The 13,142-nt window shown below is 43.4% G+C and overlaps 1 protein-coding gene across 2 annotated transcripts in view; it reads left to right on the plus strand.

The window, feature by feature from the left end:
- Positions 1-5,176: 5,176 nt before the first annotated feature.
- GPC6 (glypican 6) overlaps positions 5,177-13,142 on the plus strand; it is a 1,090,913-nt gene continuing 1,082,947 nt past the window's right edge. Inside the window, exon 1 of one of the 2 annotated variants that reach the window (XM_059042316.2) lies at positions 5,177-5,959. In XM_059042316.2, the coding sequence (XP_058898299.1) occupies positions 5,800-5,959 (160 nt within the window). In that variant the 5' untranslated portion in view covers positions 5,177-5,799. The remainder of the gene's footprint in view (positions 5,960-13,142) is intronic. The other variant, XM_067016260.1, reaches the window with a different exon arrangement.

The raw sequence follows: 13,142 nt of genomic DNA on the forward strand, positions 1-13,142 counted from the left end.
AGTATGCCATTTCCCAAGATTGTTCCAAGGCAGAAAGAGGTCTTAACACTGATTTTGAAAAAATATTTTGTTACTTAATATTTAAATGTACTTAATAGCTTAAGATGTATTTCTAGGCATGAAACTCACAATCAATGGAGAGTAGATTTCTGGATCATTAATAAATATGAAAAATTTTAAATAGAGTATAAATCATTGTTATGCTTTAACATATTTTCTGTTTATGCCTTCTTGATGACTTAATATTTCAAGTAAATATGAGTAGTGCTTAAGAATACATGAAAACTTTCATCATTGTTTATGTTTCCAGCATACATATATGAAAACTAAAGATAATTAAATAATTAGAGCTCTTTCAATTCTCTTTGCTAAACTCTGACATAACTATTAGGCAAAAATCTGATGAAGCAGATCACACGATTCTCTCCTCGGAAGCTAAATAGCTCTGGCTTCAGAGCCTTAGACTAATATTGCAAGACAAGAAAAATCTGTGGTCCCTTCGTGTTTGGCTTATCCCAAGAGATCATTAGCAACCCAGCTGGTTCTCAGCTGCCCTAAAGGGATAATTTTAATGGGTTTATATTAGTACTAGGTAAATTCTTAAGGCTCGATAAATGTTAAATGGACTGTTAGCATCTGGTTTGGTATAAAACTTGATAAGAAAAATGAAAAATTATTTTTACCTCTTCTGGTCATTATTTACCCAAGTTTACCTTTCTCTGTAACTCAGCAACCTTGCCATTATCCAGGCACCTGGAAGAGCTACTGTTGTTAAATTTCTGACCGCTTTTTCACTACAGGCCCTTGTTTTTCAAGAGGCAGGTTAAATAAGAGATTTTGATTTGTGCCAAGCTGAGATGTGTAATAGACACTTGAAGTCCATTCTCTTATTTTCATAAGATCTCATTTGAACTTATTTGTCCTACTTGATCTAAACACACAAAGAAAAGAAAAAAAACCTTAAAATACATCCAGCTTCGCATTCAGGAATTGGTATAACTGAGCGAAAGAATAGTAACCTGTGTAATTACCTTCTTTTTTCTTTTCTGATTCACGGCTTTTAAAAAATATTATCAACAACAAAAATTTCATACCACAAAGTTGTTACCTTTTTGTAAGAAGTATAAACGCCCATTTGTTTTACATATATGAGATAACGGTAAAACACCTTTACTTTGCAAAACATGGCACAAATAGCATCATCATCTGCATTTGTTAAAAGCGTGACATATTCACTGTAAAACGATATCTTTCTCATCATAAAAAGAACTCACATTTACTGTACAAAGCTTATAGAATGCAGATAAGAAAGAGGAATATTTTATTTTATTTATTTATTTTGTGGTACGCGGGCCTCCCACTGTCGTGGCCTCTCCTGTTGCGGAGCACAGGCCCTGGACGCGCAGGCCCAGAGGCCATGGCTCACGGGCCCAGCCGCTCCGCGGCATGTGGGATCTTCCCGGACCGGGGCACGAACCCCCATCCCCTGCATCGGCAGGCGGTCTCCCAACCACTGCGCCACCAGGGAAGCCCAAGAAAGAGGAATATTTTAAATCAACCTACCAAATAATATATTAAATTTCAATCTCTTTCTATGTCTAGTCTCCTTTTCTTGCCTGTAGCCTTAGGAGCTTCCCCGGGAAAGCACTCCCTGGCTACCCCTTCCCACTTCCACGTAGAGTTGCCACACGATGGTAATCAGTCATACATGATGTTTCAGTATTCTCTCCACCTACTTCATATACAATTCCATGTGGTATGGCATCTACCCCATTACTTTACTAAAATGTTTCTGTTGCAGTTTCCAGTAAGCCTCTTTATCATCGTCCAAGGACCATTTTCTCCATCTTCCTTGGCTTTGACATCCTCTGGGGTTTGCTTCATGTTTGAAAATCTTCTAACTTGGATTCCATGATGGCACCTCAGTTTTGTTTGCTTCTTATATTTGCAACTAACCCCTGTCTGCTGCCTTCACTTCCTTTGTTTTTCCTTTAGGTTGCTATATACATTAATTTTGCTTTCATTTGTAAATAGCAGAGTAACCAAATGACAGTGGCATAAACTACAGGATATTTACGAATCATTTAACAAGAAGTTAAGAAGTTGGGGCTTCCCTGGTGGCGCAGTGGTTGAGAGTCCGCCTGCCGATGCAGGGGACGGGGGTTCGTGCCCCGGTCCGGGAGGATCCCACGTGCCGCGGAGAGGCTGGGCCCGTGAGCCATGGCCGCTGAGCCTGCGTGTCCGGAGCCTGTGCTCCGCAACGGGAGAGGCCACAACAGTGAGAGGCCCGCGCCGAGCTGATCTCCCTGTGCTATGCGGCTGCTTCCCACTAGCTATCTATTTTACATTTGGTAGTGTGTATATGTCCATGCCACTCTCACTTCGTCCCAGCTTACCCTTCCCACTCCCCGTGTCCTCAGGTCCATTCTCTACATCTGCGTCTTTATTCCTGTCCTGCCGCTAGGTTCTTCAGAACCATTTTTTTTTAGATTCCATATATATGTGTTAGCATATGGTATGTTTTTCTCTTTCTGACTTAATTCACTCTGTATGACAGTCTCTAGGTCCATCCACCTCACTGCAAATAACTCAATTTCATTTCTTTTTACAGCTGAGTAATATTCCACTGTATGTAGGCTAACAATTTAAAAATAACTTTTTAATAATTTTTTGTGTGTATTGAACCAAGGACCAAATCATCCTAATCCTTTCTGCAAAATTTATCTTCACCATCTTTCCATTTACTATCTTCCTGTTCTGGTCTCAGCCACCTGAAGTCTTGACCATTGTGGTAGAGTTCTATGTGTTTCTTCTACTTACCTTTCTCTTGCTTCTATGTGCTTGCTTCCTTTGGTCTGATGTTCTTCACGTTCTTTTTTTCTATTACGTACAATATAAACATTACTGCCAGGGTTCAAGTCCTTCAGCTAACCTTCTTTTTCCTACCTAAATCAAACACCAACTTCTCCTTAATATGAGTTCTCATCTTTCTAGTCAGGCCTCTTCTATAAACGTCCATGACCTTCGAGTCTCATTCCAATACCTCATCTAGGCTCTGCTGTTGCCCTTAGCTGGCAAGTTTGACTTTCTTACACCACTTCACTACTACTAGTAGTGCTACAGCACGCAGTGAGTGGACTACACGCAGGGTTTGAGAGCATCAGTAAAGCAAGTTACTTAATTCTTTGGTCTGATTGGAATTTACAAACTTACCTTAAATTATTTCACCCTCCTGATGGGATTAAACTCATCTATGTCTGATTAAGTTATAATTTTTTTCCATACTAGCCTTGGTACAAGTGTAGGAGCTACGTACAATAACCTAGTGTTGTACAGTTGCATTGAATGCTCATGAAATACTTCAGGATTGATTTTCAAATAATTTAAAACACATATACTATGTTTTTAGCTATTCTTCCTCCACTTCAAGTGTCCTTTCTATTGTATTATTTGCTATATACTGCTAGAGTAAGGATAAATTACAGTGAGTCCCAGTGGGAGATGAGAGGATAAATTATGTGTGTATTTACCCCCTTCCTTTGGAGTGTGAAATACCCACCACCTGGCTCTGACAGAAACAGAAGGTTGAAGGTCACGTCAAATATCATGGAAATAATGACTTGGCTATAGCAATTCCTAATCCCACCCAACTTATCCTTTGTCCACAAAGACACTAGAGTATATTTTGTTCTCATCTTGATTTTGGACTTTGAGGGAAATAAGTGCAGTCACTTAAGTTCTGCCAGTTAGTACAATATCACGAAGGCAAACATTGTGCTAAAATTTTAAGAGAAAAAAATATGTGAGTGTTGTTTTCAGAAAGATATATTTAGCTATGGAGTTTTCAAGAAGAAAAAACTCCAATTGTAAATAAGAGAACCTCATTTTTAAGCATTTCCTTAGTTTCAATCAGGTTGGATCTTAAACGCAGGAGTCTTTTTGGTGGAGTAAAAGAGAAGGAATTAATTAGAGAGAGGAAGAAGAGGTACCTAATGTGTTGTAATGATGATGTAGATGATTATGACTGTGACGGTGGTAACAAACAGAATGACAAATTTCATGAGTCATTCTGGTCATTAATAGCTGTCATCTGAAAAACATAGCTTTATAGGTAAGCTCCCAAAAGCTGGACATTACCCAATAGTTATCTCTGAATAATGTGCTGACCTAAATACATACAGCCACTCGAGTAAGCATCACCTTTTAAACATTTCTTCGTTTATTTGGCCTTGGATTTAACTACCCCAGTAGTTGCATGAGCTTTGGGTTTCAACACATACTTCTGCCCAGCAGAGTTCATTAACATAAGAAGATTGATAAGAATTTTCATATTTATCCCATTTCACAGAACTTGAGTATAAGACAGGAAGAAATAAGTGAATTGATTCTCCACTTGAGAATTCTGTTAACTTGGAAGAAAACAGTAAGTCTAGTACGTGAGAGTATTTGAAGAGAGGGAAGGAAGACCTCACTTCCCTCCCCAATATCTTCCTTCATGTACCCCAAAGACCCCTGCTCCCTCATTTTCTCACTGCTTCCTTGCTTTGCTTTTCCTTAGCTTGCCTGTTCCTCCACACACTAGAAACCTAAGATCATGATTTTTGATCCAAGAGTATGTAATATTTGAAATTTAAAAGGGGGACATTTGAGTCCAGAACCCAAAATCTGAAAAGAAAAATTACTGGTCTCTCATGTGTGCCTGAACTGCCTTTACAAAATAAAAACAAAGTCAAAGAGAAATGAGACCAGCAATTAGAGTAGTGACTGTACCCTCCTATTTGCGTTTCCCCTATAAGTGTTCATTTCTACGCTGGCTTTGGGTTTCAGTAGGTCGTGAATTGTTTCTCATATTTAGAGCAACAATTGGAAATGTGTTGTCCTTTACGTCCACAAAAATATAGTTTACTAACGTAAGTTAATAACTGCAAAATGCTTTTTGTGTCTAGATGTCTTTGTTATGGCATTTAAAGGTAGCATTTCGGATCGGCATGAAGGATGTTCAGGGAATGAGAAAATAGGAACCTTTCCTGTTTTTTCCCCCTCCCTTCTTCTACCGAGTAGAAAGAAATCCAGTCCAGGTTTTGCCTTCGACTCTGCCTCAGAATTTCGGCTGTGCAATGTGTAGCACGTTTCTCTCCCGCCCCTCCTTTTTCCTTCCCTCTTGCCTCCAGTGTCTGTCTCCAGGATTTCTCTCTTCCTATTTCAGGAGGACTCTCACAGGCTCCCTCAGCCTGTGTGAAGCTGAGGTTTCCCCTGGATCCCGTATATCCCCAACACATACCTCCACGCACACGCAGCCCCAAGAGCCCCGCGCTCACACCGACACACACTCGCGCGCGCACACCTCCGCGGTCGCCTGTCCATCTCCCTCCCGGGAGAACCGGCGCGCGTCCCCACCTTCGCCGCACACTCCCGCGAGCCGAGCTCGCCGCGCGCTAGATAATTCTGCGGCTCGGAACTCGGATCGCAGCTCTCAACCCCCATGGTGGTTTTCTAAACATTTCTTTTCCTCCTCTTTCTCGTTTTTATTGTACCGTTTTCGGTCTGGGGGGCCAGAGGAGCAAGGCGGCTGCTTTCCCAGCCAGCCCTGGTTGGCTTGCCATCCTCCATCAGGCTTATAAAAGTTTGCTGAGCATAGTCCAGAGGGCTGCGCTGCTCGTCCCCTCGGCTGGCGGAAGGGGGTGACGCTGGGCAGCGGCGAGGAGCGCGCCGCCGGCTCTGGCGGGCTTTCGGCTTGAGGGGCAAGGTGAAGAGCGCACGGGTCCCGGGGTTCACCGAACTGGATTTGCATGTTGCACCATGCCTTCTTGGATCGGGGCTGTGATTCTTCCCCTCTCCGGGCTGCTGCTGTCCCTCCCGGCCGGCGCGGATGTGAAAGCTCGGAGCTGCGGCGAGGTCCGCCAGGCGTACGGTGCCAAGGGATTCAGCCTGGCGGACATCCCCTACCAGGAGATCGCAGGTAAGCGCGGGCGCGCGGCCCGGGCCGGCTGCAGCCCTCGGCGGCCGCACGTTCCCCGCGCCTCCGGTAGCCCTCCACCTTCCCCCTGTTGCTGAGTTGTTGGTGTTCACTTTTCTGTCGGGGCCCTCCCGGCCGCCGCGCTTCTGTGCGGGGCGGCGGATGCTCCCGCGGCTTCGCCCGCGGGGGAAGGTGTGCGTCTCGGCTGCCTCATTGTGTGCACACGCGGGAGCGCCCTCCTTCCCTCCCTCCCTCCCTCCCTCCCGCGCCCTCGCGCCCCCTTCGTCGTTGGCCCCGGCCGCGCGGGCCGGGGAGCCCGGCACCCTCCGGGGCGGCCGCGGCGCTAGGGCAGATCGCCGAGCGGGGCGCCCACCCCGCGCCGCTCGCTCAGGCAAACTTGGAAGAACTGCGGCCGCAGTTCGCCTAGCGCCACAGTCTGAGTGGCGCCTTCTACGCTCCCGCCCTCGCGCCGGCGGGGGCGGTGGAGAGACGCGGAGGGCTCCCTTCGCCCCTCGGTCCCCTCTCCTGACCTTCGGGGAGGCAGAGCGCCCGGCGCCCGGGCCGCGGGCGGGAGAGGCTTTGGGGGCGGGGAACCCCACCGGGGGACTCGGCCTCCGACGTCGGCGGTTCCGGGCTGGTCTGGGGAGTTAGTGGGCTGCCCGTTTCAGATTTGGGGCGGGCTTTCCCGTTACGGTTCCTCAGTGCTTCCCCGACTGCGGTTGGTCACTCGCGGTTCGGGGACACCCCGGCCACCCGGCGCCGCGCCCCGTCCTGAGAGCGGCCTCGGCCTCGGCCTCCCGCTCTGGGAAGCCGAGTCAAGCGGGTGGCGGCTCGCTGGTGGATTCGTCCCGGGCTCCTGGGACCCCGCGTCCCCCGCCACCAGCATTCCTCCACCGAGAGCCCCTCCGACCACTTGCGCGGCAGCCTGGGTGCGTGTTTTCCGGCTCTTAGCTCCAACCGAACCCGAGCTTGTCGGGGGCTCGGTGAATGAAACGTGTTGGGGAGAGGTAATCCTGTGGCTGTGAGAGAGGCCAGGAGACGCTCCGGGGTCGCGGGCTGCTCAGACCCGGCAGCTGGAGTCCTCAGGGTCCTCGGAGGGTCGAGTCAAAACGCTGGATTTCCACCAGCCTCTCTGCGTTTTGCCAAAGAACTGGTCGCTGGAGGAAAAGCATTTTTTGCAGAGATCTTAAAACATCACGGTTTCGATACATAGTGGGATTACTGTTTTATTGCGGTTGACCCACAAACTCTACAAGTGGGGTTTTTTACTCGCACCGGAATGAGCACATTTCTAGAAATACAGGCATTGAAAAAAACAGCTTACACACCACGCACACAGCGCGGAGCATTATATACAGGGAGCCCTTTTTAATTCTGAGCCAGACATAGGCAGCCTCTGGTGAGTCGGAGGCGGAACCTGTGGTGAATTATAAGACCACTATTCTCTCCCTGTCACTTCTTCTCCCTTTTCCAGAGCTCCTTAATTTGTTAATCAGTGAATAGAGAGCAACTGCCCCCGCAGCTCCTTAAGTTTCTTAACTCTCCTTCCCCTTTGTCTACTGTTATTTCATTCTTTTTAATTAATTGATAAGGATCAGCTTTGCTTTTTTTCTCCCCCTCCCCCCCAATCTCAGGGAATTCAACTTTTTAAAGGTGTAGAGTATGGATCACTTCTTGTAGGAACTTTTTCTCCTCTCATCTGGGCTTTTTCAAACTGTCTTTTAAACACATATTTCCCAATATGATTTCAGGTAAGATATCCCAAAGAAGAAAATAGTTAAGTATTTTTAAATTGCTTCAGTATTCTTTAGTGGATAATGGTACTTTCAGGAGGCTACAGTTCATCCTTGCCACGATGCAGATCTCCTTCGTATCAGAGGGAAGGTTTTCGGTGTGTGTGATTTCTGTAGGCCCCATTGACTTTCCTGAAACATTGCCAGTGGTTAAAATAAATCCTTCAGTAGAGTTTTCACTACAGAGGTTTTTTTCCCCCCTTTTTTTCTCCACCCCTTGACAATTACAGTGCTTGCTAATTAGCTATGAATTCTAAAATGTGTGCACTTTTGTTAAAATCACTTTCTAGGACTAAGGGCACTGTTGAGTTTGCCTAAACCCTCCTGTCCTCTGTGCCAGTGGAAATACTCAAGCTATAGGTCACTGGGGGGTCAGAGGCACATCTGATAGGAAAAGAAATGAATTGAAAGATAACTGTATATTAAGGATCAACATTTTTTCAAGGTAAACTTTACTCAGTGCTACCTATTGCTGTTGAAATGATCACTTAGGTGACCTGTTATTAAATGAACACAATCTCCCTCTCGTCCCTCGTTCCTGATACCATTTACTTTTAATTATATAGTATATAGTGGCTATCCTTCCCTTCAACTCCTTTCCATCCTTTGCCTTGTTTGGACTTTTACTGGTTTGCTTGAGAAACAGCATGTGCTATTAGTCTGCCAGGGAACATGAATTTAAAGGAACTGCTGTTCAGATTTCAGGTTCTTGAGAGCTGTTTCTAGCTCAAAGATATTTACAGGTAGCTTGCCTGGTAAAATAACTGAGAAGTAGTAAGGACATTATGTTTCATCATGACATTATTAAAGTTTTACTCAGAACTCACAATTGTGAAATAGTGTGACTTTGTTCAACTCTCAGAGAGTGCTTGGGAAAGAGGAGGCCTTCAGGGGGCAGCTTGTACCATTAATCTTCACTCAGCCCTGATTTTAAACCATCCCAGGCAGATCAGATAGACTATCTGTCCTTGTTTCAAAGACCTCCAAAGGAATAGACTCTTAAGCCCCTCTCAGCAATCCATTCTAATACTTAGTAATTTTTGTGGTATCAAAATGTTTCCAGATATCTAGCCAAAAGCCTTCAAAGTGTGCTTGCTTATTTTCTCTTGTTCTATCTTCTGGGAAGATACTGAGCCATGTAGCATCAAGTTCTTTGTTAGGACTGTTATCCTGATCACAGGTCAGCGTGAAACATGCCAGTTTTTCTTCCAGCATCAGAAATGTTATCTCATTTTCCAATCCAACTCATCTTGATGGCGCTAAACTTCTAAAGGAACTCACAACTGAAAAGAGCATCTGCTTAAAAGTCTGGGCAATTCAGGGAATGTTGTTTTATGCTTATGGTGCCTCTATTTTATGCTTTGAGCCTTCTTGGAGTCGTTAATTATAATACGCATGTGTTGCTGACTAGTGGTAATTTATTGGCTTACAGGTTAATGTTTTTCATTTATCTACCGCAACTTTACTTAACAATCCCTTATATAGAAATCACTATGTGCCCGGCACCTATCTGAAAAACATTACCTACTTTAAAAACATTAAACATTGCCTTACTGACTTTTTCTAATAACTTAGATGCTATCTTTATCCCCATTTTAAAGATGAAAAGACCGAGCAACACAGAGACAAATAATTAACTTGCCCAAGGATGACTCAGATAGCAAGCGATGAGGCTAGAATTCAAACGTAGGCACTCTGACCCCAGGCACTGGAGTCCATCCACTTCACCTTGCCCACTGCCATTCTGTATTTGTCGAATGAATGCATGTAAAATCAATTCTTTCCTCATCTAATACGTCTATCACCTGGTATTATCAATCACCATATGCATTCACTCAAAGCTGAGTATTTTTCTATTTACTTGCAACATCTACAATTTTTCAAAATCACTTTGAATTTGGATTTTATGTTCTCTGGAATTGGCTACGCTACCACCACTAAATTGTCTGTGTACTCGTGCATTTTCCCGATCATTGTATAGATGTGGTTATATGAAAGATAGAAAGTAAAAACATGTGTCAGGTTTTTTTCAATAAACTGGGCCTACTTTCTGAATATTGGGTTAGTCCAAAAAAACTTACTCCAGGAAATTATCATGGGGGTAGAGGGAGGAGGGAAGTTTATCCCCACAGATTAGGAAAAAAATATAACTAACTCTGTTCTCAATAATTTACTTTGCCACCTTTTTCCTATCTCAGGTATTTGGAGAGTCGGGATATAGCTGGATATTAAGCAAGCAGTAAATTCTCTCCCATCTCTTTAATATCAATTTAACTCAAAAAATCTAAAAATCTGTCTCAAAGTCTAAAATTAAAAAAACATTCTCTTATATTCCACTGATACACTAGTGACATTTTTAGTCTTTCTTTATTGTTTTCAAATTTCACAATATGTAATGTTTCATTTTGTCTGGCCTTCGTCCAGCAGTCCTTTCCTTTTTTTGGTGGGCTTCCCGGGGAAAAGCCCTCCCTCCCTCTGCTCCCCAGCAAACCAACTTATTTGATACGTTTGCTGTTAACCCAACTCTTTTTTCAATTTTACATGTAGATATCACATTAACATAAATGAAAAAACAGTGTTTGGTAAGTCTTACTCTTTTGGAGACATATTAAATCTCCTAGTTTGGGATGAATAATTTAATTTCCATGTAGCTGCCTGCTTCACAGAGTTCTCATTTCTTTGCCCTCTGTTTAGTTAGATGATGTCTTTAAAATCCTCTCGAAGAACACTGTGAGGTAGAAATGAGTTAGCGGAACTTCAAATTTTTTTTTTTTTTTTTTTTTTTTTTTTTTTTTTTTTTTTTTTTTATGATTTGTCAAGTCACTAGTTACTAAAAGATTCACATTAATTCCAGGTATCAAAGCAATCTAAAATCTGGACTTTTAGGAGTACCACTTGTTAGACTCTTGATTTGGGAATTAATTTTAGAATGATCCTTGCAAACAGAGTTATCTTAGCTGATTTAATTAGAAGATGATATGTCATCGTTGAGAATAAGAGTTCATTTGAGTTGACTGATATACTTTATTACATAAAACTTATATCTTTAAACTGTGCCACATTGTGATAGCTTGTGAACAGAAATGTAGGCCACTATCAAAAGTGATTTAAAATATACAGCGTCATGTCCTTTAAAATACTGTAGTATAAACATTGCATTTTAATTTATGTGAGAGGGTGACTAGTGTTCTTTTACAGTTATGGGTGAGTATTATGAACACTTAACAAAATATAAAATTGAGTCCTTTTAAACCAAAGTGACCTACCATTCATTCAGTCACTAGATTTTTATAGAAATATGAGTTTAGGATAAAAATTGTAGTGAAGGAATTATTGATAAAATAATTCATTAGCTTAGTCTTAATTCATATTCAAACCCACAAAAGTAACATCATAAGACTTTTTTTCCTCCTTAATTCACATCTCTCAGAAGCCTTCTAGCAAGGCCAGCAAGGTGATGTAGAGTTGTCTTGTCAGTATAAACAGAATAATTAATATTTCAAACTTGGCGCTTATATCCTTTTGCAGACCAAATTCTGCTCTCTTAAATTCTTGAGCTGGCACACAACAAGACTTTAAGTAGTTTCATAGATTTTTTCCAGTATTACTCAGTTTTTGGTGATTTACATGAGAGTGTTTGAAAGTGTAGTTGACTCCCTGGATGGCATGTTTGTAAATACAGGGTTTCATAGTGCTAACTCTTGGGTAAAGGTTTAAAAATTCTAATAATCCTGGATGGAAATATTTAAGAGTTTTTAATAAACCTGGATGACAAATATTTTTAAACAAATGCACCAGTTAGTAACAGAGAAAAATAGAATTTGATTCCACATTTACACATTATTCGGGTTATTATTTTTATAACCTAGTCTCCATTTCTTTTAGGCTTTTTTGTTTTTCATTTTTCCAATAACTAGTTCTTATTTACCTACTATGTGTCAGTCACCATGCCAGGGACTGGCTAGAGGGCCCCAGGGAATTTTAATCCCAGCAGGGAAGCAGACATTAAGGACACCTTGAACAGTGAACGGCTGAGATAAGTGCGCAGCACTAGGGTACCTGGCACTGGGAAAGCATTCAGTAGGATCATATGGGGACTTCCCTGGTGGTCCAGTGGTTAAGACTCTGTGCTTCCCCTGCAGGGGGCGTGGGTTCAGGTCCCTGGCACGGGAACTAAGGTCCCCCATGCCTGGAGGAAATAAATAAAAAGAAAAAAATTTAAAAAAACAGAAAAAATATAGGATCCTGTGTTCTGATCGCAGGGTTATGGAAATGCCTCCTTGAAGAAGAGTGAGTACTGAGTCAGGAGGGAAGCGGGGGAGAGCAGAGGGTACACACGTTGCCTTTATGGAAAGAAGGCCCTGAAAGCATGAGAGGAGTTCCAGTTTACATGCTCACTGCGAACCACTCTTTTACATATGAAGAAGTCCCAACATAGAGCAGTTCTAGGGGTGAGAAAGTAGAAAGTTTACAGTATCACCCGGTCCCAGGTTCTCCCCATCTTTCGGCTCTTCCATCCCTTATCCAGGTCAGGGCCATGATGGAAACAAGATGGCTGCTGGAGTACCAAGAGGCAAAGGGGCAAGGCCCAGAGGCATAGAAAGGGACCATTTCTGCCCATGTGCATCTCTCCATTGATGAGGCAGACTAGCCTTCTCAGTCCCCCAGCAGATTTACCCGCCTTTCTCATTCCAGGATTGCTTGCTGTGCCCATGCTTGGAAGAGAAAGGAACAGGACTATGGCTGTTGATCTGAACTAGTCACAGTTATACCCTAAGACAGGCCGGTAGTCCCCTTTCTCATGTATATGGCCACTGAAATGCTTGGTTAATCTGCATAATCTTAATAAGGAACTTAGGGGTCTAACGGAGAAATTGAGAGGAATGACTCAGACTATCTGAATTAAGTATTTGGCATTTTTGCTTTAAACCAGTGTTTCCTCAACTCCGGCCAGTGGTGAACTGATAAATGTTAAACAACTGGCTCTCTGGAGGGTAGTGTGTGGAGAGACCCGACTTGTAGCATTTGCCAATTTTTGTGGTCTAAATGTTCCCACTGTGACCTATCTTGAGCTACTAACAGCTCAACACCTGGCTCACAAAATTCCAGAAAATTTAACAACTGGCTCTTTCGAGTTGGAAAGAGCCAGGGCTATCCTGGAATCATGGGAGATATTAAAAAAAAAAAATACCTGCACTTAGGCTTCATCTTCAGATAGTCTGATTTAATTGGTCTGGGAAGGGTTCTCCCTCCTTCTTTTTTTGCGGTACGCTGGCCTCTCACTGTTGTGGCGCACAGGCTCCGGACGCGCAGGCTCAGCAGCTATGGCTCACGGGCCCAGCCGCTCCGCGGCACGTGGGATCCTCCCGGACCGGAGCACGAACCCCCGTCCC

The sequence above is a fragment of the Kogia breviceps genome, chromosome 16, assembly GCF_026419965.1.
Source record: "Kogia breviceps isolate mKogBre1 chromosome 16, mKogBre1 haplotype 1, whole genome shotgun sequence".
Lineage (NCBI taxonomy): Eukaryota > Metazoa > Chordata > Mammalia > Artiodactyla > Physeteridae > Kogia > Kogia breviceps.